Genomic DNA, 25,594 nt, shown 5'->3' with positions numbered 1-25,594 from the left:
GTCTGTGTGCCGGGTTGTACGGCGTGAGAGAGAAGGTCGTGCGGCCGGGAGCAGACACGGGGCGGCGGAGAGGTGAGTGACCCGGGAGGGTTACGGGGGGCAGCCAGGGGGTCCACAGAAGAGCTGGGGGCACTGAGGGGTGCGCGGGCCAGTCGCACTGTGATATAAATTTGGCTGTCAGTAGGGTCACGTGAGGTGGTATTCACACGTGAAGGATGAGACCACATATAACACCCGGGAGGAGCTGCGGGCGGGGGTTGTCGGGGGAGGGAGGTCGGCCCCGGCGGAGGGAGATCTGCTCCAGCCGCGGCGGATGCGGGTTGTCAGGGGGGAGGCAGGTCGGCCTCTGCCCCGGCGGCCGGGGTTTGTCGTAGGGTGTTCGGCCTCTTTCCGGGCAGGCAGGTGCTGTCAGGAAGGGGGGAGGAGGTCGGCCTCTGCCCAGGTGGACGGGGCTTGTCTTATGGATTTAGTTTATGGTACAGTTCAGTTGTGTGATTGCTGGTGAGCCGCAGCGGGTATGAAGGTTGGTCCCATCGTGCCCCTTAACCCATTAAGTATGCCGCTCTGTTTTTAACACTTTTTAGTTTTTTCCTCCCCTTTAAAAAAAAGAATAAAAAAAATCGTAACTCCTTTATTTACCCATCGCCTTCGCTTATGATTGTTTTTTGCGGGACTTGTTGTATTTTTCAGTGGTTCTATTTAACCCCTTCATGACGCCGCCCTTTTTTTTCCATTTACGTTTTTTCACCCCCCTTAAAAAAATCGTAACTCCTTTATTTATCCATCGCCGTCGCTGTAGGAGGGCTTGTTTTTTGCGGGACGAGTTGTATTTTTCAATGGTGCTATTTAATGTACCATATAATGTACTGAAAAACTTTTTAAAAATTCTAAGTGGAGTAAAATGAAAAAAAAAACCGACATTCCGCCATCTTTTAGTGCGTCTTGTTTCTACGGAGCACAAACGGCAACACAAGTGACCTGATAGCTTCATTCTATGGGTCGGTACGATTACTGCGATACCAAACTTGGATGGGTTATTTTTTTTTTCCAAAGACATTAAATTTTTTTTCAATTATTTTCTGCGGTCATTTTGCGCGCGCGATAACTTTTTTATTTTTCCGATGACATAGTACAGCGATGGCTCGTTTTTTGCGGGATGTCCTGTAGTTTCCGTTAGTACTAATTCGGGATGCATACGACTTTTTGATCGCTTTTTATTGCGTTTTTTTGGGGGGGATACAGGGTGACTGAAAAAGTGCATTTCTGGGGTTCTTTATTTTTTTTTCAGACGACGTTCACCATGCGGGGTAAATAATGTGCTACATTGATAGAATGGACTTTTACGGACGCGGCGATACCAAATATGTATTTTTATTTTATTATTTACACGTTTTAATTCTAGATATGGCAAAAGGGGGGTGATTTAAACTTTTATAACTTTTTTTTTTTTGTTACTATTAAAAAAACTTCATTGCTCTTTTTTTCACTTTACTTTTAAGTCCCCCTGGGGGACTACAATATGCAATAGCATTACGTCATACTGCATTCTGACAGACAGCCTATCAAGCCACCCCACGGGGATGGCTTAATAGGCTGTCTCTCAAGGCAGCCCTGGGGCCTTTCAGAAGGCCCCTGGCAGCCATGACATCTGCACGTCTCCCACGATCTCACCGCGGGGGGGCTGTATGGGACCCCCGAACAGCGTTCGGGGGCTTTAAATGCCACTGTCAAAATTGACAGCGGCATTTAATTGGTTAATAGCCGCAATCGGCCAAACAGCTGATTGCGGCTATTGCCTGCGGGTGTCAGCTGTAGTAAACAGCTGATGCCAGCGCTGTATGCAGAGAGGTTGCCCCCCGCGCCCTCTCTGCATACATACCCGGACACTCCAGGACGTAAATGTACGTCCTGGAGCGGGAAGGGGTTAATGTACTGAAATTTTTTTAAAGAATTTCTAAATGGAGTAAAATGAAAACAGAAAGCCTACATTCCGCCATCTTCTGGTTTGTCTTGTTTCTGTGGCACAAAAATGACATAACTTTATTTTATGGGTCAGTAAGATGACTGCGAGGTTTTGTTTTTGTTTGTTTTTTTTTGCTGTAGTACTTTTATGTTTTTTTTCCCAGACATTTAATTTTTTAAAATCGTTTTCTGCCACAGTCTTCTGACAGCCGTAACTTTTTTATTTTTCCGTCGACGCCGTTGTCCGAGGGCTCATTTTGTGCGGTACATCCTGTAGTTTGCGATGGTGCCGTCTTGGAATACATACATGCGGATTTCTGACATTCTGTAGGTTTTTTTTTATTTCAGACTTTTACCATGCAACATAAATAATGTGTTACTTTAATAGATCCGACTTTTACAGACGCAGCGATAACAGATATGTATTTTTGTTTTATTACTTAGGTTTTTATTGTAAATATGGTAAAAGTCTGTTTTGTTTTTTTTTACTTTATCACTTTATTTAAAAAAATGAGAAACTTTTTTTTTTTACATTTTTTTCTTTTTAGCCCCCACAGGGGACCACAGCTGGTGATGCTTTACATCATACTGTGATCTGGCCTCCCCTCAGGGATGGCTTGATAGGCATTCTGTGAACACAGCCCTGGGTCCTTTCAGAAGACCTCCAGCTACCATGACACCCACACGGCTCCCTGCGATCTCATTGAGGGAAGGGGGGCAATAAGGGACCAACGAACATCGTTCAGGGCATTTAAAGGGTAAATAGCGCCAATCAGCCGCGTGGCTGATTGCAGCTATTATCGGCGGATGTCAGCTGTAATAAACAGCCGGCACCCTGCAGCGTTAAAGAGCGCTTTGCCTTGTGCCCTCAGAGCTCGGTATCTGGTTGTTTGGTCCGGCTTTGCAGAGGATTACCCAGACCGGATACAACTCTGGGAGTAAACAAGAATGCTTTGATTCATTAACAGCAAGCAAAGATCTTGAAATGGTGCCGGATTAAAACTGTGTTTTTGTTCCAGGGGTGAAGTATCTGAGGCAGGATGATGGCCGACTCCCCGGTGATGAATGGTGGGCATGCCGATCTGTGGGCATCTCATAACCAGATGGTCCTGGAACCTCCTGAAACAGGTGATCCAGAGGTAAGACATACGAGACGCTCCGCTCTCACTGCACTATAGGCGCTTCTACACGGAAGACGGATCCTCTGCTGGTTGTAATGAGCGACTGACAGTATAGCTGCCGATCAGTCCTCGTTCTGCCGCTCGCGGTACGGAGGATCACTAGTATTGGGACGACCGGTCACTAATATTGATCATCCTTCACCAGCAGCAGCTCTTGTCAGCAGCCGCCCCCCTAATTACACGGAGGATGTCCTGCCAACGAATGAGCATTTTTATGCCCCCATGAAAGATCCAGTCAGCCGGTGAGCGAGCGTTTTGAATGTTCATCAGCTGATTGGGGCGCATTCAGGCGGGCCGATGATCGGGGAGATAAACCTTCTGACAAATGTGTGTTCCCATGTAAAAGGGTCTTAAAGAATGAGCTGCACATCCAAGACTCCAAGGTATCTTGGTTCCCTACATCGGGTAATAGATGCTGGGCGCTGACCACTAATGGAATCTATTATGTTGGCCTTCGCAGTTGTCATCCAGCTTTCCATGGATTCTGCATGTCATGGAAACCTGCATTATGCCGTGTTACACTCCACAGTATTGGAGGTCTTTGTGTCATTCAGGCTGCCTTCACATGGGTGAGAAAATCACGTATTGCGAGACGCACAAATCTTGCACGACTATGAACTACGTTCTTTTGACCCGGGGTAATATACATACTTTTTTTATTTTGCTCTCCTTTCCTGCTGTCCTATATTTGGGTGTTCCCTCGGAACGCCTCACCCGTTGTTTTCAATGGGGCCAGAAAGATCACACAGCGTGCGATACAAGGTTTCCCATTGGATCGCGACTGTACTGAAGTCATGGGAGGCGGTTTTGACACAAAACGCCTAGCATCCGCGGGGACATCGCACAAGCATGATATCGGGACGAGCTTCTTTGCCCGAAATATCGCTCAGCTGTGTGAAACTAGCCTCAGTGGGGAAACTAAAGCTAGATGTAACCCTCCTTAAAGTGACCCTCCAGTCCTAGACAAACAAAGATGGCCGCACCGGTTCTCTGACTGTCTGCTGCACACTGTGAATTAGTACACATCGGTAGTCTAAAACACTACACCTGCTGTGATTGGCCAGTGTTGTCCACGGGAGCAGCGCTGACCAGTCAGAGCAGCATGCAGTGTCTCAGGATGTCTTCATTCACACCTGGAGGTTTGGATGTGCATTTTGAAACCCAAACCAGGTGAGGCTCATAAAGGGTAGACTAAAGGACGGGTTCAGTTTCTACCATTTTTTCGTCATTTTGGTTGACTTCTGGTGTGAACAACTACACATGTGAGCACATCCTTAGACTGCGTCTGCATACTAACACACATGTGAGCACATCCTTAGGACTCATGTCCACGGGGAAAATCGGGCCCGCTACGGATTCTACATGTAGAATCTGCAGCGGGTCCCTCCTGCCCCGCGGACATGAGCGCTGAAAATAACAATAAATGAGAATAAACTTACCTCCCATCCGCTCCGTTTCTTCTCTGCGCGGCGGCGTCATCTTCTCTCGTCGCGGCCGGATCTTCATTCTTCGGCTCAGCGGATGTGCATGATGACGTCGGTGACGTGCCCCGCGCATGCGCCGGGCGGAAGCAAAATGATCCGGCCGCGACTGAGAGAAGATGGCGCGGCGCCGAAGAGAAGAACCGGAGCGTGTAAGTAAAATATGATTTTTGTGTCCCGCGGATCCGGACGGCTTCCATAGGCTTCAATAGAAGCCCGCGGGAGCCGTCCCCTCGGGAGACCCGCATGAAAATGGAGCATGGTCCAGATTTTTTCATGCTCCATTTTTTTTTAAATCACTTTTATTGACGATCCGCGGGTATTTATCTACCCCGCGGGTGGTCAATGCATCCCTATGGGGTGCGGATCCGCGCGCGGGAGAAGAGTTAAAATCCGCTGCGGATTTTAATTCTTATTTTCCCCGTGGACATGAGCCCTTAGACTGCGGCTGCATACTAACGCACATGTGAGCACATCCTTAGACTGCGGCTGCATACTAACGCACATGTGAGCACATCCTTAGACTGCGGCTGCATACTAACACACATGTGAGCACATCCTTAGACTGCGGCTGCATACTAACACACATGTGAGCACATCCTTAGACTGCGGCTACATACTAACACACATGTGAGCACATCCTTAGACTGCGGCTGCATACTAACACACATGTGAGCACATCCTTAGACTGCGGCTGCATACTAACACACATGTGAGCACATCCTTAGACTGCGGCTGCATACTAACACACGTGTGAGCACATCCTTAGACTGCGGCTGCATACTAACACACATGTGAGCACATCCTTAGACTGCGGCTGCATACTAACACACATGTGAGCACATCCTTAGACTGCGGCTGCATACTAACACACATGTGAGCGCATCCTTAGACTGCGGCTGCATACTAACACACATGTGAGCGCATCCTTAGACTGCGGCTGCATACTAACACACATGTGAGCGCATCCTTAGACTGCGGCTGCATACTAACGCACATGTGAGCGCATCCTTAGACTGCGGCTGCATACTAACGCACATGTGAGCACATCCTTAGACTGCGGCTGCATACTAACACACATGTGAGCACATCCTTAGACTGCGGCTACATACTAACGCACATGTGAGCACATCCTTAGACTGCGGCTGCATACTAACACACATGTGAGCACATCCTTAGACTGCGGCTGCATACTAACGCACATGTGAGCGCATCCTTAGACTGCGGCTGCATACTAACACACATGTGAGCGCATCCTTAGACTGCGGCTGCATACTAACACACATGTGAGCGCATCCTTAGACTGCGGCTGCATACTAACACACGTGAGCGCATCCTTAGACTGCGGCTGCATACTAACACACATGTGAGCACATCCTTAGACTGCGGCTGCATACTAACACACATGTGAGCACATCCTTAGACTGCGGCTGCATACTAACACACATGTGAGCGCATCCTTAGACTGCGGCTGCATACTAACACACACGTGCATCAGATAGTCATAGCGGCTCGGCCGTCTGTCCAGGGCTGGAGGGTCGGTTTAAGGGAGTATTCCTATATTATACACAGGTGATATGTTGGTAATGTAGGTCGGCACTTTACCATCTCTGGGCTCCTCGCTGGTGGATGAAGTGACTGCAGCACTGATCTAGCACTGTGTCCCCTTCACTGCTTATCCATGTCCCACAGCGCCCTCACCTGGCACTGTGCAGAAACTACAGTGTGGCCTGGTCACTTATATAGGGCTGGCTACACTTCCCTCACAGACGGTCCGGCTGTCTGACAATCAGGTAGATTCCTATTGGCCTTGGATGGGAGTATTCTTGCCCTTTGCTAGATTATCATATTTCCAGGCTACGAGGGGCTGAATTATGAGAATGTCCGCTGGATTAGGCTGGGTTACATCGGAGTTGTCATTTCCAGTGTTCAGTTTCATCATTGGAGAAGAAAACTGAAAGTGCTGGAGAGCCGGATCAGAAGGTATATATGGAACGGCATCAGAATGCCCAAGGAATGCAGCAGAACATCAGTACCAGGTTGTTCCACCCCGGGCTTCGAGAAGCAGCGGCAGCGCTACGGGCTGGAGCTCATCGCCTCCGAGGACTTTGCCAGCTGTGCAGTTTTGCACGCTCTGGGCTCCTGTATGAACAACAAGTATTCGGAGGGTTACCCAGGACAGAGGTGAGTGGGTGACACCAGTGCATCTCATCATAATGGGCAGGGCTGATCACATAGGGACGTGTCCGTTATGATGAGGACCAGGCCTTTAAAGGAAATGCCAACTGCAGTGTGTGTCTGGTATCCTTGGTGTTATGTTTTTCCTAGAATTTGTATAGTCATGGACTAATACAAGACACATTCTAAGGGTGGTTTCATGTCTGCATCAGGACCTCCAGACGGAGGTGTCCTCACAGATGTGGTTGCAAAACTGGGTAGCTGGGCGGAAAGTGGACAGACCCCATTATAGTCAATGGGGTCCGCCCGACACTGTTTGGTTCATATCCACAGGCGGACCCCTTGGGCTGCGGGGTTTCTTCTTTTCTGTTTCCCAAACAGAGGAGGACATTGGAATCCCCAGCGCAGATGTGAAAACACCCGTAATGTTACTTAACTGTGTTCTTACAGAAAGCCTTGGTGGTGGCAGCAGACAAACTGCCTGTATAATAGAGAAGGTTATTGCTGCTGTACACAGTATTGACTTCCATGGACGGTCCCAAGTTACAAACTTGTCTCCTATCCACGGGATAGGTGATAAATGTCTGATTGGTGGGGGTTCTAAATTCTCGGACCCCTGCCTATCATGAAAATGCAGGTCTTGTGTCCCCCACTGTATGAATGGAGCAGCGATCAAGCATGTGGGCTGCTGAGGCTAGCAGGGCGTGTGCGCGACTGCTACACCGTTCTTATGGGAAGCCTCAGTCCCCTCTGTTTTTGTGATCTCTGCAGATCCCAGAAGTCAGACTCTCACTGATCAGACACTTATCCTCTATCCTGTGAATAAGGAGATAAGCCTATATCTTGGGACAACCCCTGTAGAGAGGGTGCCCTTGTGTGAGATCCCTTAGACCAGGGGTCCCGAACCACCGGACCGCGGCCGGGCCGTTGTGTGTTTAGCGCCGGTCCGCGGCACCGTCGGGAACTTTTGCTCTAAACACAAGGCCCGAGGCCCGAATCCGGCCCGCTGCCTTGTGTCATGTGGCCCGCAGCGTGCCAACGCCGCTGAGAACTGAAGCGATTACCAGCGGGGGTGCCGCAGCTCCCCGCTGGTAATCGCGCTGATCCCGGCGCACACTGACCTCAGTGTACAGCCAGGATTCTCCTCCCCGAGTCCCCTGCTCATTAGTTCCGCAGGAGAGGACTCGGGGAGGAAGCGTTCCGGGCTGCACACTGACGTCAGAGCAAGCAGACAGAGAGCGACGCTGTAGTAAGTATATGGGTTGGGGGGCTGCTTAGAATTGCGGGGGGGGGGGTGCCTATTACTGCGGGGGCTGCTTACTACTGGGGGGGCTGCCTATTACGGGAGGGAGGGGTGCTGCATATTATGGGGGGGCTGCCTATTACTGGGGGGTGGGGGCTGCCCATTACTGGGAAGGGGGGACCTGCCCATTACTGGGAAGGGGGGGGACCTGCCCATTACTGGGAAGGGGGGGACCTGCCCATTACTGGGAAGGGGGGGACCTGCCCATTACTGGGAAGGGGGGGACCTGCCCATTACTGGGAAGGGGGGGACCTGCCCATTACTGGGAAGGGGGGGACCTGCCCATTACTGGGAAGGGGGGGACCTGCCCATTACTGGGAAGGGGGGGACCTGCCCATTACTGGGAAGGGGGGGACCTGCCCATTACTGGGAAGGGGGGGACCTGCCCATTACTGGGAAGGGGGGGACCTGCCCATTACTGGGAAGGGGGGACCTGCCCATTACTGGGAAGGGGGGACCTGCCCATTACTGGGAAGGGGGGGACCTGCCCATTACTGGGAAGGGGGGGACCTGCCCATTACTGGGAAGGGGGGGACCTGCCCATTACTGGGAAGGGGGGGACCTGCCCATTACTGGGAAGGGGGGGACCTGCCCATTACTGGGAAGGGGGGGACCTGCCCATTACTGGGAAGGGGGGGACCTGCCCATTACTGGGAAGGGGGGGACCTGCCCATTACTGGGAAGGGGGGGACCTGCCCATTACTGGGAAGGGGGGGACCTGCCCATTACTGGGAAGGGGGGGACCTGCCCATTACTGGGAAGGGGGGGACCTGCCCATTACTGGGAAGGGGGGGACCTGCCCATTACTGGGAAGGGGGGGCCTGCCCATTACTGGGAAGGGGGGGCCTGCCCATTACTGGGAAGGGGGCGACCTGCCCATTACTGGGAAGGGGGGGCCTGCCCATTACTGGGAAGGGGGCGACCTGCCCATTACTGGGAAGGGGGCGACCTGCCCATTACTGGGAAGGGGGGACCTGCCCATTACTGGGAAGGGGGGACCTGCTCATTACTGGGAAGGGGGGGACCTGCTCATTACTGGGAAGGGGGGGACCTGCCCATTACTGGGAAGGGGGGGACCTGCCCATTACTGGGAAGGGGGACCTGCCCATTACTGGGGGGGGGACCTGCTTATTACTGGGAAGGGGCTGCCCATTACTGGGGGGGGGGACCTGCTTATTACTGGGGGGGCTGCCTATTACGCGGGGCTGCTTATTACTGGGGTGGGGACCTGCTTATTACTGGGGGGGTTTCTTACTGGGGGGGCTGTCTATTACGCGGGGCTGCCTATTACTACCGGGGGCTGCCTATTACTGGGGGGGGGGTTGCTTACTTGGGCGGCTGCTTATTACCGGGGGGGGGGGCTACTTATTACAGGGGAAGGGGCTGCCTATTACAGGGGAAGGGGCTGCCTATTACTGGGGGGGCCTGCTTATTACTGGGGGGGGGGACCTGCTTATTACAGGGGAAGGGGCTGCTTATTACTGGGGGGGGCTGCTTATTACTGGGGGGGGCTGCTTATTACTGCGGGGGGGCTGCTTATTACTGGGGGGGCTGCTTATTATTGGATGGCGTGTGGGCTACTTATTACATGGTAGGGGGCGGCGCTGTCTATTACTGGGGGACCTGCTTATGGGGGGGGGGCCTGCTTATTACTGGGGGAGGGGCTGCTAATAACTGAGGGGTGCGGGCTGTCTATTACTGAGGGGGGAGATAAATTATATGCTGCCCTATCTGTGTGCTGGGGGGGGATAGATTATATACTGCCCTATGTGTGTACTGCCAGGACATTCTAAATGTCATAATTAAATAAGAATGCACTAAACTCCAACCCCCTTCATAACCCCGCCCCATATAACCAAAGCCCCGCCCATGTCCTGCCCAACCCTTACGGGCCTTGTAAAACTGGTCTTGCTTGAAGCCGGTCCCTGGTGCCAAAAAGGTTGGGGACCACTGCCTTAGACAATCCCCCATCCCAGAGAGACCCAACTAGGAGCCCCTCATATTGAGTGTTAGAGCTGCTTTACATGAAGGGTATGAAGACTTCTGCAACAAAAATGTCTGTTCCAGACAGTCTCTTGCTGTTTTCTGCATACAGCGCTATTCGGGTTATGTGATTCCTGTGCAACAAACCCTGCGTTAGGGAGTTCTTCCATCGGCCAATTCTTGGCTACTTGTAACCTGTGCTGGTCGACAAAGCATTGTGATCAGCGCTTCATCACTGCGTTCACACACGGCAGATGATTGCATGAAGACGAACAATTGTTAGTATGATTGTTCAGCTGGCGCTGCAGATTTTAGTGCAGTTGGCACAAGAATCAATGTCGCCATACACGCAACACGTGGATTTTGGTGTGTTTTTCACAGCCTCATTTGAAGGGGTGGAATTCATACTGAATATCCACAGTATAAGCTGACATGCTGCGGACTTAAAACCGCACCACATATCAGTTCTGTACTGACTTGTGCAGATCTTTATGCACCATGTGGAAGAGGTTTACATCTCATCCACGCGGCTCAGACTGGAAATGCTGTGGATCTTCTGTTCAGAAATTGTGCAAAATTTACACCTTGTGTGAAGCTCCTCTAGCAGGCGCTATACTACACTAGGACACCAAAAGAGGGTCTCATGTTCTCTCCTGCCTCTACTGACAGGTACTATGGCGGCACGGAGCACGTGGATGAGTTGAAGAGGCTGTGCCAGAAGAGGGCTTTGGAAGCGTACAGCTTGGACCCACAGAAATGGGGGGTGAATGTGCAGCCTTATTCAGGTGAGTCCATGAAGTAATATAACATGCACATTCACTATTTACTGCACCCATAGATTGTAATGGTGCGTATTACACACCAAAAAAAGACGTGCACCTAATATATCTGTGAAAAACGTAGGTCCGACTGGCCCAATGTAAATCAATGGGGTTTTTAATGTATTCTAGTAGTTATATTCTTGTACATAGGAGCAGTATTATAGTAGGTATATTATTGTACATAGGGGGGCAGTATTATAGTAGTTATATTCTTGTGCATAGGAGGCAGTATTATAGTAGTTGTATTCATGTACATAGGAGCAGTATTATAGTAGTTATATTCTTGTACATAGGGGGCAGTATTATAGTAGTTATATTCTTGTACATAGGGGGCAGTATTATAGTAGTTATATTCTTGTACATAGGGGGCAGTATTATAGTAGTTATATTCTTGTACATAGGGGGCAGTATTATAGTAGTTATATTCTTGTACATAGGGGGCAGTATTATAGTAGTTATATTCTTGTACATAGGGGGCAGTATTATAGTAGTTATATTCTTGTACATAGGGGGCAGTATTATAGTAGTTATATTCTTGTACATAGGGGGCAGTATTGTAGTAGTTATATTCTTGTACACAGGAGGCAGTATTATAGCAGTTATATTCTTGTACATAGGGGGCAGTATTATAGTAGTTATATTCTTGTACATAGGGGGCAGTATTATAGTAGTTATATTCTTGTACATAGGGGGCAGTATTATAGTAGTTATATTCTTGTACATATGGGCAGTATTATAGTAGTTATATTCTTGTACATAGGGGGCAGTATTATAGTAGTTATATTCTTGTACATAGGGGGCAGTATTATAGTAGTTATATTCTTGTACATAGGGGGCAGTATTATAATAGTTATATTCTTGTACATAGGGGGCAGTATTATAGTAGTTATATTCTTGTACATATGGGCAGTATTATAGTAGTTATATTCTTGTACATATGGGCAGTATTATAGTAGTTAAATTTTGGTACATAGGAGGCAGTATTATAGTAGTTATATTCTTGTACATAGGAGGCAGTATTATAGTAGTTATATTCTGGTACATAGGAGGCAGTATTATAGTAGTTATATTCTGGTACATAGGGGGCAGTATTATAGTAGTTATATTCTTGTACATAGGGGACAGTATTATAGTAGTTATATTCTTGTACATAGGTGGGCAGTATTATAGTAGTTATATTCTTGTACATAGGTGGGCAGTATTATAGTAGTTATATTCTTGTACATATGGGCAGTATTATAGTAGTTATATTCTTGTACATATGGGCAGTATTATAGTAGTTATATTCTTGTACACAGGAGGCAGTATTATAGTAGTTATATTCTGGTACATAGGAGGCAGTATTGTAGTAGTTATATTCTTGTACATAGGGGGCAGTATTATAGAAGTTATATTCTTGTACAGAGGAGCAGTATTATAGTAGTTATATTCTTGTACATAGGGAGCAGTATTATAGTAGTTATATTCTTGTACAGAGGAGCAGTATTATAGTAGTTATATTCTTGTACATAGGGGGCAGTATTGTAGTAGTTATATTCTTGTACATAGGGGGCAGTATTATAGTAGTTATATTCTTGTACATAGGGGGCAGTATTATAGAAGTTATATTCTTGTACATAGGGGGCAGTATTATAGTAGTTATATTCTTGTACATAGGGGGCAGTATTATAGTAGTTATATTCTTGTACATAGGGGGCAGTATTATAGTAGTTATATTCTTGTACATAGTGGGCAGTATTATAGTAGTTATATTCTTGTACATAGGTGGGCAGTATTATAGTAGTTATATTCTTGTACATAGGGGGCAGTATTATAGAAGTTATATTCTTGTACATAGGAGGCAGTATTATAGTAGTTATATTCTTGTACATAGGGGGCAGTATTATAGAAGTTATATTCTTGTACATAGGAGGCAGTATAAAAGTGTATGCACCAAGCACAGGAGAACATTTAAGAACTTGATAAAGGAAAGGATACACTTGATACTTTGCTGGGGACTTCCATAATGATTACCAATATTGGTGATTCATCTATATACATTGCCCTGAAGGTGATCTCACCCGTGATCTGTAGGATCTTTATTTAGGATTATGTGTGATCTCTCTGTATTGGAGACACATGTGGAATATTATATGTGCACACCTTGTTTTTAAGGAATATTATTAATGGTTATATTTGAAAAAAATACATTTTTTCTGTTCTTCTCGGTGATGGAATAGTTGTTATAAGGACCTTTCTGCCGCGGTGATTTGCTTATAATTGAAATGGCAGGTTTTCTGTCAGGGAGCATCAATACTGCCCCCTGGCTATTAGAGGCCAAATTAGTTTTCTCGAATAAAGATCTGGATATACATACTCAAGCTACTTTGATTAATTATGCCTTTAAGAATCTCACTAGGCCCTATAAAAAAACAAATGGAATGTGCGCCACAAGGTCCTGTTGTTCCTTTCTGAAGTCACCGATCTCAAATCCCCTAAACATAGGGAGAGCTGCAGGGTAAAAAAGGGGTTCCCAGTAGAGAGCCCCCCAAAAACAAGAAAACAATACACAGTTAAAAAAAACGCAGCGCAGAGTTTTTATTTAACTAGGCCCTATAAGGAATGTATAAGGTCATGGTGGGAGGTGCAGGGGCTGACCAACTATTTAGAACACAAAATAGTACCTCACGGGCTGAGGGTTCACATTTTGCCACCACCAAAACTAAGAACGGGTCCCTTCATGACACGGTGGGAGAAAGAGGCCACTGAAAGCTCTTTTAGGCTCATAAATCTATTATTAGAGGAAGAGAAGATAAATCTAGAAAAGAAGAGTAAGAGCTTAGAGGAAATGATTAAGGATACCCTGGGGTTCTCAGGAGAGACAGAAGATGAGAAAAAGGAGAAAACACTCAAACCTGCAATAGAAAAGTATACTGGATATCTGAGGGAACGGAAACCTCTTCAGTGCAATAGGGATCTCTGTGATCTCTGGTAATGAGTAGTCTAAAGAGGGTCCTACCCAGAGAGACCTAGGGGTAGGGGTGGCACTATACCCAGAATGCGTGGTAGGGGAAGATTTAACTCAAATGGAGCATAGTTTTTAGACCCACTAATTTTGAAATATGTGTTGAGGAATCGCGGTGGCATGGGGTTTCCTGAATAGCGGTCAATAGGTATTCCCCCGTGAGAAGTCTGATCAATTCTCATGAGAGGCAATCGCACTCTGCACCCCCAGCCATGAAAGATGATTTACAGATCATCAATGTATCCTGAAGGGTCAGAGGTTGAGCAGGCAGTAATGAGGAAAGGCTTGTCCTTGATTCCTACTAATAAATTTGACTGTTCCATTTGGACCAAGGATGTTTCACTGTTCTTAAGAAAGTTACGCTGGCACAAGTTTGTTTGTTTTGTTTTTTTTTCTATCCAGAGCAGGAAAAAAATGCTCTGAGTTGGGTCTTAATCTGAGTGAGCTGGATACTCTTACTATGTTAGATGTGTACCTCTCTGGTTCAAAAAGAATTGCACAGCTTGCAGTTCGCCTGAGTGGGAGATAGAGCTGTAGAGGGATTCTACATCCAAACTCGCCAGCTTCGTATCCGGTGATTATATGCCTTCCAGCCGTTTGAGTACATCCGTGGTATCTCTCGTATAAGCTGGTAATGCCTCAACAAACGGTCTCAGGATAATATCCAGATACTTGCTACTTCCTTGGGTCAGAATGACGATCACCAACACTATGGGTCTACCTTTCAGTGGCGCCAAACCTTTATGTACCTTAGGTAGCCCATAGAAAGGCGCGATTTGAGGAGTTTGTAGATACAAATTCAAAACCTCCTTTGAGATGCCCATAATGAATCGCCTTGCGGGTGGTGCTACACTAACCGTAAAGCTACAGTGCCAGTCAATCACAGAGCTTGCTTAGTGACGTACGCAAAGGAGCTGGTGGAATAAGCGGATAGGCAGGTGACAAAGCCACTGTTTTTCCAATGGCAATCTCCTCATGGTTAATTTCGGTTGGCTCTTTCAGGGTTTTCAGCACGCGGAGCTAACATTTCGGCCGGAATTTTGCGTTCTGTTGTGATAAGTAAAATGCGCACGTCTCCCTGAGGGCAAAGACTCTGCGGTTGGCGGCATAGAAATAGTGCTCAGGTTTACAGTCACGATTGGGCGGTACTATGGGTCGACCGCCACAAAGGCGAGGGGGTGCGGCAGTGGAGCTGCGAGGCCCGGCGAGCCAACCCAGGTGAGGGTCAGCGTCACCCATAGCCACCTACGTTTTTGGTGGCTAACAGCTTGGTGGGCAGTGCAGCGTTCGGGTTGCGGGTAGAAATGGCGCCTTGGCACCATGTGCAGAATGTAAGAGGCCTGTAATGATTTTCTCTGGTCTTCTATATATACAAACTGTTGGGTTAAATGGACGTCCACAGGAGTGTGGCAGGGAAATTGCAGTGTGTAACGGAACTATGTTGTGCGGTGACGATTTAAGATTTTGTTGGTTTTGAATTCTTCTCTAGTTAGAGTAAAAGGATGTGAAATGAGTGGTTAACTGAATACAGAGGCCAGAGGGTGGGTGGGGTCTGGTACAAAGCCTAGGCCACTAAGGTAAAAAGTAGAGGGCGCTGCGCAGAAATCCACCGGAACACATGATGGTAGGGGTCTGGTACAAAGCCTAGGCCACTAAGGTAAAAAGTAGAGCGCGCTGCGCAGAAATCCACCGAAACACATAATGGTATGCCCTCAGCTGCCACTCTACCCCCCCAGCAAGCTGGGTACTTATTGCACCGACCTCGGAAGGATGGAAGGCTGAGTCGACCCTGAACCGGCTACCTGGCCTATGCGGGGTTTGAACCTGCATACTTCAGGTCGTGAGCGAGAGCATGCACGGCCACTGCCCTAATGCTCTGCGCCACACGAGGCTCACAATGTAACTAGGTGTCGGTTTACATCTATAATCCTGGTCCAGTGTCTAGCTTTGGAAACGAGATGCCATATAGACAGGCATGGAGGCTCTGGTACCCTGCTGTACCGCCTCTAGCTTGGATACAAGATGTGCTACGGTGTGGTGGGGCATGGATGCTGTAGTGCCAAGTTGGGCCACCTCTTGCTTAGATTCAGGATGTGATACGAGCGGGCATGGAATCTCTAGTGCCCTGCTGGGACACTCCAGCTTTCATATAAGATGTGATACGGGGGTGGGAGAAGGGGAAGGTGGCTCTAGTAGCCTGTTTCACCGCCTTTAGCTTGGATACAAGATTTGATACCGGGGGGCATGGATGCTCTAGTGCTAAGCAGGGCCACCTTTTGCTTGGATGCAAGATGTGATACGGGCTGGCATGGACTCTCTAGTGCCCTGTTGCTCCAGCTTTCATAGAAGATGTGATACGGTTGGGCATGGAGGCTCCCGTTCACTGTTGTACCACCTCTGACAGCTGAGCTTTCATCAGCTCCCTTCCGACAATGCTTTCAGTTTTCAGGCCCCGTAAGGTGTTACACCCCTGGGGTTCAGCTGCAGCACCACCGGCCGCACTGTGTTCTAATGCCAATTTGGAGCCATTACCCTGGGCGCGGGCCTATGGCTGCTTTGAGATGCCCATAATGAATCGCCTTGCGGGTGGTGCTACACTAACCATAAAGCTACAGTGCCAGTCAATCACAGCGCTTGCTTAGTGACGTATGCAAAGGAGCTGGTGGAATAAGCGGATAGGCAGGTGACAAAGCCACTGTTTTTCCAATGGCAATCTCCTAGCGGTTAATTTCGGTTGGCTCTTTCAGGGTTTTCAGCACGCGGAGCTAAGATTTCGGCCGGAATTTTGCGTTCTGTTGTGATAAGTAAAATGCGCGCGTCTCCCTGAGGGCAAAGACTCTGCGGTTGGCGGCATAGAAATAGTGCTCAGGTTTACAGTCACGATTGGGCGGTACTATGGGTCGACCCTCACAAAGGCAAGGGGGTGCGGCAGTGGAGCTGCGAGGCCCGGCGAGTCAACCCAGGTGAGGGTCAGCGTCACCCATAGCCACCTACGTTTTTGGTGGCTAACAGCTTGGTGGGCAGTGCAGCGTTCGGGTTGCGGGTAGAAATGGCGCCTTGGCGCCATGTGCAGAATGTAAGAGGCCTGTAATGATTTTCTCTGGTCTTCTATATATACAAACTGTTGGGTTAAATGGACGTCCACGGGAGTGTGGCAGGGAAATTGCAGTGTGTAACGGAACTATGTTGTGCGGTGACGATTTAAGTTTTGTTGGTTTTGAATTCTTCTCTAGTTAGAGTAAAAGGATGTGAAATGAGTGGTCAATTGAATACAGAGGCCAGAGGGTGGGGTCTGGTACAAAGCCTAGGCCACTAAGGTAAAAAGTAGAGCGCGCTGCGCAGAAATCCACCGGAATACATGATGGTATGCCCTCAGCTGTCACTCTACCCCCCCAGCAAGCTGGGTACTCATTGCACCGACCTCGGAAGGATGGAAGGCTGAGTCGACCCTGAACCGGCTACCTGGCCTATGCGGGGTTTGAACCTGCATACTTCAGGTCGTGAGCGAGAGCATGCACGGCCACTGCCCTAATGCTCTGCGCCACACGAGGCTCACAATGTAACTAGGTGTCGGTTTACATCTATAATCCTGGTCCAGTGTCTAGCTTGGAAACGAGATGCCCTATAGACAGGCGTGGAGGCTCTGGTACCCTGCTGTACCGCCTCTAGCTTGGATACAAGATGTGCTACGGTGTGGTGGGGCATGGATGCTGTAGTGCCAAGTTGGGCCACCTCTTGCTTAGATTCAGGATGTGATACGAGCGGGCATGGAATCTCTAGTGCCCTGCTGGGACCCTCCAGCTTTCATATAAGATGTGATACGGGGGTGGGAGAAGGGGAAGGTGGCTCTAGTAGCCTGTTTCACCGCCTTTAGCTTGGATACAAGATTTGATACCGGGGGGCATGGATGCTCTAGTGCTAAGCAGGGCCACCTTTTGCTTGGATGCAAGATGTGATACGGGCTGGCATGGACTCTCTAGTGCCCTGTTGCTCCAGCTTTCATAGAAGATGTGATACGGTTGGGCATGGAGGCTCCCGTTCACTGTTGTACCACCTCTGACAGCTGATCTGTCATCAGCTCCCTTCCGACAATGCTTTCAGTTTTCAGGCCCCGTAAGGTGTTACACCCCTGGGGTTCAGCTGCAGCACCACCGGCCGCACTGTGTTCTAATGCCAATTTGGAGCCATTACCCTGGGCGCGGGCCTATGGCTGCTTTGAGATGCCCATAATGAATCGCCTTGCGGGTGGTGCTACACTAACCATAAAGCTACAGTGCCAGTCAATCACAGCGCTTGCTTATGAACAGGGGGTCGCAGTCACTTTCTCTAAACTTCTGAGGGCGCTATGGAGCTCATGAACCTCCTTAAATCAATTGGCATTGAGCTCTCCTACTCCGACAACAGTGGGGGTCCTGTATACTAACATGATCTGATTATATGAGGATAACGCCCCCTAGTGCCATTCACAGGGTTCCCTCCTTTCATAGCGCAGACCTGCTGGTGATCAGTTGATTACATGGATCCTGCAGCTATCACCAGGTGACTGCCCCCAGCAGGATTAGTGTAGCACTACATGGTGCTCATGTAAATAACTGGGCGTCATGTAATACAGGGTCACTCAGTCTTAGGGTGCATTCACACGAACGTATATCGGCTCGGTTTTCACGCCGAGCCGATATACGTTGTCCTCATGTGCAAGGGGAGGGAGGATGGAAGAGCCAGGAGCAGGAACTGAGCTCCCGCCCCCTCTCTACCCGTCTGCACTATTTGCAATGAAGAGAGGCGGGGCGGAGGCGGGGCTAATTCGCGGACCTTAGCCCCACCCCGTTCTGCCTCCTCCCATTGAAAATACTGCAGAGGGGTAGAGAGGGGGCGGGAGCCTCAGTTCCTGCTCCTGGCTCTTCCAGGCTCCCCCCCCCCCCTGCAGATGAGTAGGACGTATATTGGCTCGGCCTGAAAACCGAGCCGATATACGCTCTTGTGAACGCACCCTTACAGAGCAGGAACCCATCTTTAACCCCTTGAGGACACAGACATTATTTGCCTCTTCATTTTCATGTTTTATGTCTCCGCCTTCTAAGAGTCGCAACGGTCATATATTTTTTTTGTCCCTTTTTTTTCTTGTGGGACGAGTTATAGTTGTTAATGTTACCGGTTAATGTACCAAATAATGTCCTGAAAAACTGAAATAAGTACTGTATATACAGCATAGCTCTTTGTATATGAGTACTCTGTATATGCAGCATAGCTCTGTGTGTATATGAGTACTCTGTATATGCAGCATAGCTCTGTGTATATATGTACTCTGTATATGCAGCATAGCTCTGTGTGTATATATGTACTGTATATGCAGCATAGCTCTGTGTGTATATATGTACTGTATATGCAGCATAGCTCTGTGTATATATGTACTGTATATGCAGCATAGCTCTGTGTGTATATGAGTACTCTGTATATGCAGCATAGCTCTGTGTGTATATGAGTACTCTGTATATGCAGCATAGCTTTGTGTGTATATGAGTACTCTGTATATGCAGCATAGCTCTGTGTATATATGTACTCTGTATATGCAGCATAGCTCTGTGTATATATGAGTACTGTATATGCAGCATAGCTCTGTGTATGAGTACTGTATATGCAGCATAGCTCTGTGTATATATGAGTACTCTATATGCAGCGTAGCTCTGTGTATATATGTACTCTGTATATGCAGCATAGCTCTGTGTATATATGAGTACTCTGTATATGCAGCATAGCTCTGTGTATATATGAGTACTCTGTATATGCAGCATAGCTCTGTGTATATATGAGTACTCTGTATATACAGCATAGCTCTGTGTATATGAGTACTCTGTATATGCAGCATAGCTCTATGTATGAGTACTCTGTATATGCAGCATAGCTCTGTGTGTATATGAGTACTCTGTATATGCAGCATAGCTCTGTGTGTATATGAGTACTCTGTATATGCAGCATAGCTTTGTGTATATGAGTACTGTATATGCAGCATAGCTCTGTGTATATATGAGTACTCTGTATATGCAGCATAGCTCTATGGATATGAGTACTCTGTATATGCAGCAAAGCTCTGTGTGTATATGAGTACTCTGTTATGCAGCATAGCTCTTTGGATATGAGTACTCTGTAAATGCAGCATAGCTCTGTGTATGAGTACTGTATATGCAGCAAAGCTCTGTGTATATATGAGTACTCTGTATATGCAGCATAGCTCTCTGTGGATATGAGTACTCTGTATATGCAGCATAGCTCTGTGGATATGAGTACTCTGTATATGCAGCATAGCTCTGTGTGTATATGAGTACTCTGTATATGCAGCATAGCTCTTTGGATATGAGTACTCTGTAAATGCAGCATAGCTCTGTGTATGAGTACTGTATATGCAGCAAAGCTCTGTGTGTATATGTACTGTATATGCAGCAAAGCTCTGTGTATATGTACTGTAAATGCAGCATAGCTTTGTGTATATGAGTACTGTATATGCAGCATAGCTCTGTGTATATATGTGTATATATACACTCTGTATATGCAGCATAGCTCTGTGTATATATGAGTACTCTGTATATGCAGCATAGCTCTCTGTGGATATGAGTACTCTGTATATGCAGCATAGCTCTCTGTGGATATGAGTACTCTGTATATGCAGCATAGCTCTCTGTGGATATGAGTACTCTGTATATGCAGCATAGCTCTCTGTGGATATGAGTACTCTGTATATGCAGCATAGCTCTCTGTGGATATGAGTACTCTGTATGTGCAGCATAGCTCTCTGTGGATATGAGTACTCTGTATATGCAGCATAGCTCTCTGTGGATATGAGTACTCTGTATATGCAGCATAGCTCTCTGTGGATATGAGTACTCTGTATATGCAGCATAGCTCTCTGTGGATATGAGTACTCTGTATATGCAGCATAGCTCTCTGTGGATATGAGTACTCTGTATATGCAGCATAGCTCTGTGGATATGAGTACTCTGTATGTGCAGCATAGCTCTGTGTGTATATGAGTACTCTGTATATGCAGCATAGCTCTTTGGATATGAGTACTCTGTATATGCAGCATAGCTCTGTGTGTATATGTACTGTATATGCAGCATAGCTCTGTGTGTATATGTACTGTATATGCAGCATAGCTCTGTGTGTATATATGAACTGTATATGCAGCATAGCTCTGTGTATATATGTACTGTATATGCAGCATAGCTCTGTGTATATATGTACTGTATATGCAGCAAAGCTCTGTGTGTATATGTACTGTATATGCAGCAAAGCTCTGTGTATATGTACTGTAAATGCAGCATAGCTTTGTGTATATGAGTACTGTATATGCAGCATAGCTCTGTGTATATATGTGTATATATACACTCTGTATATGCAGCATAGCTCTGTGTATATATGAGTACTCTGTATATGCAGCATAGCTCTCTGTGGATATGAGTACTCTGTATATGCAGCATAGCTCTCTGTGGATATGAGTACTCTGTATATGCAGCATAGCTCTCTGTGGATATGAGTACTCTGTATATGCAGCATAGCTCTCTGTGGATATGAGTACTCTGTATATGCAGCATAGCTCTCTGTGGATATGAGTACTCTGTATGTGCAGCATAGCTCTCTGTGGATATGAGTACTCTGTATGTGCAGCATAGCTCTCTGTGGATATGAGTACTCTGTATATGCAGCATAGCTCTCTGTGGATATGAGTACTCTGTATATGCAGCATAGCTCTGTGGATATGAGTACTCTGTATGTGCAGCATAGCTCTGTGTGTATATGAGTACTCTGTATATGCAGCATAGCTCTTTGGATATGAGTACTCTGTATATGCAGCATAGCTCTGTGTATGAGTACTGTATATGCAGCAAAGCTCTGTGTGTATATGTACTGTATATGCAGCATAGCTCTGTGTGTATATATGAACTGTATATGCAGCATAGCTCTGTGTATATATGTACTGTATATGCAGCATAGCTCTGTGTATATATGTACTGTATATGCAGCATAGCTTTGTGTATATATGTACTGTATATGCAGCATAGCTCTGTGTGTATATATGTACTGTATATGCAGCATAGCTCTGTGTGTATATATACTGTATATGCAGCATAGCTCTGTGTATATATGTACTGTATATGCAGCATAGCTCTCTGTGTATATATGTACTGTATATGCAGCATAGCTCTGTGTATATATGTACTGTATATGCAGCATAGCTCTGTGTATATATGTACTGTATATGCAGCATAGCTCTCTGTGTATATATGTACTGTATATGCAGCATAGCTCTCTGTGTATATATGTACTGTATATGCAGCATAGCTCTGTGTGTATATATGTACTGTATATGCAGCATAGCTCTGTGTGTATATATGAACTGTATATGCAGCATAGCTCTGTGTGTATATATGTACTGTATATGCAGCATAGCTCTCTGTGTATATATGAACTGTATATGCAGCATAGCTCTGTGTATATATGTACTGTATATGCAGCATAGCTCTGTATGTATATATGTACTGTATATGCAGCATAGCTCTCTGTGTATATATGTACTGTATATGCAGCATAGCTCTCTGTGTATATATGTACTGTATATGCAGCATAGCTCTAAATTTCTAAGTGGGGTAAAGTGAACTTGCGGATTTCTGATCGCTCATACAGTATAATGCAATATTATGGTATTGTATTATACTATATTTTAACAGCCTGCCTATTGAGGAAAAAGATACAAACTCAATGCAGATGTTGTCTGAAGGAAAGGCACACACTAGCTATGAATGATAGTTACATCCAAGAGACTCAGGTACTACGTGCATTAGACAGCACGCTGTCCATGTGCTATCCGATGTAAACGGGCACAGCACACCTACATGCATTGGCATATGCTATTTCATGTCTGTGATATGGACAGGAAAACAGCATGTAATGAGTTTTTTTTGCCACAGATGATTGATCTGTGTGAAAATCTGTCAATGTACATGTGCTCATAGCCCTATAACGGGCCATGTGCTGTCCGTCGACTTACCCCAAATATACTGGTATGCAGGGGGTTTAGTCAATTTCACCCCAGTGCAGTAAGACCACAGCACTAACCCCACTGCCGGCCCGGGGGTTTGGTTACACATTACATATAGTAACTTGTGCCGGAAGAACTTTTCTCACCACTTTTTTCTTTGTGCTTTGGATGTGATGCAGATTATCAGAAACAATGTGGTCTACAGAGATTAGCAGCCTCGGCTTTGGATCAGGTAAGACTGGAATACCTTCCGATGTATAGGAATACCCTGGGATATGTAGCTTAGAGGCTCCCACTTTAATAAAACATATACAGGGTGGTATATATAGATTTCTCTTGTATAGGTGTATATTGAGTTGTGTTGTTTACCATACGATTCCATGACTCAAAAATGGTACTGAGATCTACTGACCCAACAGAGGCTGAAGGGAGGCTCTTTTGGTCTCTGTTGGGTGAGTGGATCCTGATGGATACGTTTGGCACATTTATTGATTGATGCAGTGAGGACACAAGGCACACAGCAGTTGTGAACTTGACCTTAGTGGTGGGCTCAGATTGTAAGAAATTGCCCACCTGGACAACCACTTCTCTAAAGCATATTGTCCTGGGGATCGGTAATTGCAGCCGGTTTGGATATTGAAACTGGTGACCATGTAGTACAGGGTGGAGATAGAGAGAACGGATGGCTGCTAACTGACCTTTATACGTCACACTCTGAGCAGTGAGCAGGTTACATATATTGGTCAGTTTTGTGCCTCTTCCTCTACATTCATGATTGGGCTCATTATCTGCTTGTTCTCTCTTCAGCTTATGCCAGCGTCACGTCGGCGGAGGAGTACCGACTGGTGACGAAATGTATGCAACTCCTGCCGTCCCCTCTCTTCAAGAAGGAGGTGAGTAAACGTGCCAGCTATCATGGACATGTATATATGTAGTCACCTGAGCACACAATTTACTGACCCACTCTCTTTTAAGCGCCTCATGCCAACAAACCCAGAAGCCCAGAGACAATATCTGCCAACTATTAAAGAAGTCATCAGACCAAGACCAACAAAGGCAGAGTTGGCACTGCGAGCCAGAGCAGCCATCGCTCGCATGCTATGTGAGGGGCTGGAGGATGAAGATGAGGAAGAAAAGAAGGAAGAAAATGAGGAGAACATTGAGGATGAGGAAGTAGAGGAGAAGAAGGAAAAGGAAGGAGAGGAAGACGATAATAACATTCAGGATGAGGAAGTAGAGGAGGAGGAAAGAGAGGAAGAAGATCTTGAGGATGAGGAAGAAGAGGACCGGGAATCCAGCAGTGAGGTTCCATCTGAGCCACTGAGAGGGATTCAGGACATGTCACTGGGAAGAAGCAGGATCAGGCAGCGCTCCATCCACCATGGCAGCCCCCGCATGTGGGGCAAGAAGAACATCATGTGAACGATCCTGCGAAGAACCCTCCACCTCTGAACTATTGCAGTAACATCAGCAATAGTAATAATAATATAATAATAATCTTTATAATAGTAATTATAGTAACAAAAATAAATTAATAGTAGAATAATAAAAATAATAAGATCACCAATAATAGTAGGAAGGGATTTGATGCGGGGTTCTAGGACCGATCGCCTTTTCCCGGGGTCAAGAAGGAATTTTTCCCTGGTCACCAATTGGCTGAATGTGTCCAGGGTTTTTTCGCCTTCTTCTGGATCAACAATGTTAGGGTTAGGCACAGTATAATATTAGTATACATGTAATAACAGTGTAATATTAGTAATAAGAAACAATAGTAGTATTACTCTTAAAATGATAATAAAATAGTATTTATAATATAATAACAGTTAGGAATTTTGTTAATTCCTCTAGAGGCTTTGATCCGGGGTTCTAGGACCGATCGCCTTTTCTCGGGGTTAAGAAGGAATTTTTCCCTGTTCACCAATTGGCTGAATGTGTCCAGGGTTTTTTCGCCTTCTTCTGGATTAATAATGTTAGGGGTAGTATTAATAATATTAGTATACATGTAATAGTGTAATATTAGTAATAAGAAACAATAGTAATAATACTCTTAAAATGATAATATAATAGAAGTGTATATGGCTTATAATATTATAATAGTGATGAGTCATAATAGCAGTAATGGAACAATAGTAATAATACTCTTAAAATAATATTATATTATAATTTTTATAATAGTAATAATGTAATAATAATCTTTATAATAGTAATTATAGTAACAATAATAAATTAATAGTAGAATAATAAAAATAATAATATCACCAATAATAGTAGGAAGGGATTTGATGCGGGGTTCTAGGACCGATTGCCTTTTCCCGGGGTCAAGAAGGAATTTTTCCCTGGTCACCAATTGGCTGAATGTGTCCAGGGTTTTTCGCCTTCTTCTGGATCAACAATGTTAGGGATAGGCATCTTAGAATTAGTAATAGAACAACATAGTACACTGATAATAGGAGTAACCTTATAATACTAGTGATCGGGTAAAAAATGGTCTAATGATTGTAGCAGTAGTCTGATAGCTTTATCTACAACATAATAGCGTTAGAGTAACAATAACATAATAGTAATAATAGTGATGGAATAATAGTAGTAGAATGATAAAACTAGTGATATTATAACAACAGTGATAGGAAAACCGTGTAATAATACT

The 25,594-nt window shown here is 46.2% G+C and overlaps 1 protein-coding gene across 3 annotated transcripts; it reads left to right on the top strand.

Annotated features, from left to right (window-relative positions):
* On the top strand, positions 1–25,471 carry LOC136576936 (ran GTPase-activating protein 1-like). Of its 3 annotated transcripts, none has more exons than XM_066576582.1 (6): positions 1–72; positions 2,982–3,101; positions 10,758–10,873; positions 23,127–23,179; positions 23,755–23,840; positions 23,923–25,471. In XM_066576582.1, the coding sequence occupies exons 3-6, from the start codon at positions 10,845–10,847 to the stop codon at positions 24,367–24,369; spliced, it is 615 nt and encodes a 204-aa protein (XP_066432679.1). In that variant the 5' UTR covers positions 1–72; positions 2,982–3,101; positions 10,758–10,844; the 3' UTR covers positions 24,370–25,471. The 3 variants fall into 3 exon arrangements, with proteins under 3 accessions (XP_066432679.1, XP_066432680.1, XP_066432681.1); XM_066576583.1 differs by lacking the exon at positions 1–72 and adding an exon at positions 2,569–2,720; XM_066576584.1 differs by lacking the exons at positions 1–72; positions 2,982–3,101 and adding an exon at positions 6,759–6,808.
* Positions 25,472–25,594: the final 123 nt, after the last annotated feature.

This window comes from Eleutherodactylus coqui, chromosome 8 (genome assembly GCF_035609145.1).
Source record: "Eleutherodactylus coqui strain aEleCoq1 chromosome 8, aEleCoq1.hap1, whole genome shotgun sequence".
Taxonomy (NCBI): Eukaryota; Metazoa; Chordata; class Amphibia; order Anura; family Eleutherodactylidae; genus Eleutherodactylus; species Eleutherodactylus coqui.
This window is presented reverse-complemented; position numbering and strand designations above follow the sequence as displayed.

Coding starts and splice junctions, on each gene's coding strand:
- LOC136576936 (XM_066576582.1), top strand. CDS start 10,845: ATGGGGGGTGAATGTGCAGCCTTATTCAG. Junction 23,180..23,754: donor CAGCCTCGGCTTTGGATCAG/GTAAGACTGGAA, acceptor TTCTCTCTTCAG/CTTATGCCAGCGTCACGTCG. Junction 23,841..23,922: donor CCCCTCTCTTCAAGAAGGAG/GTGAGTAAACGT, acceptor CTCTCTTTTAAG/CGCCTCATGCCAACAAACCC.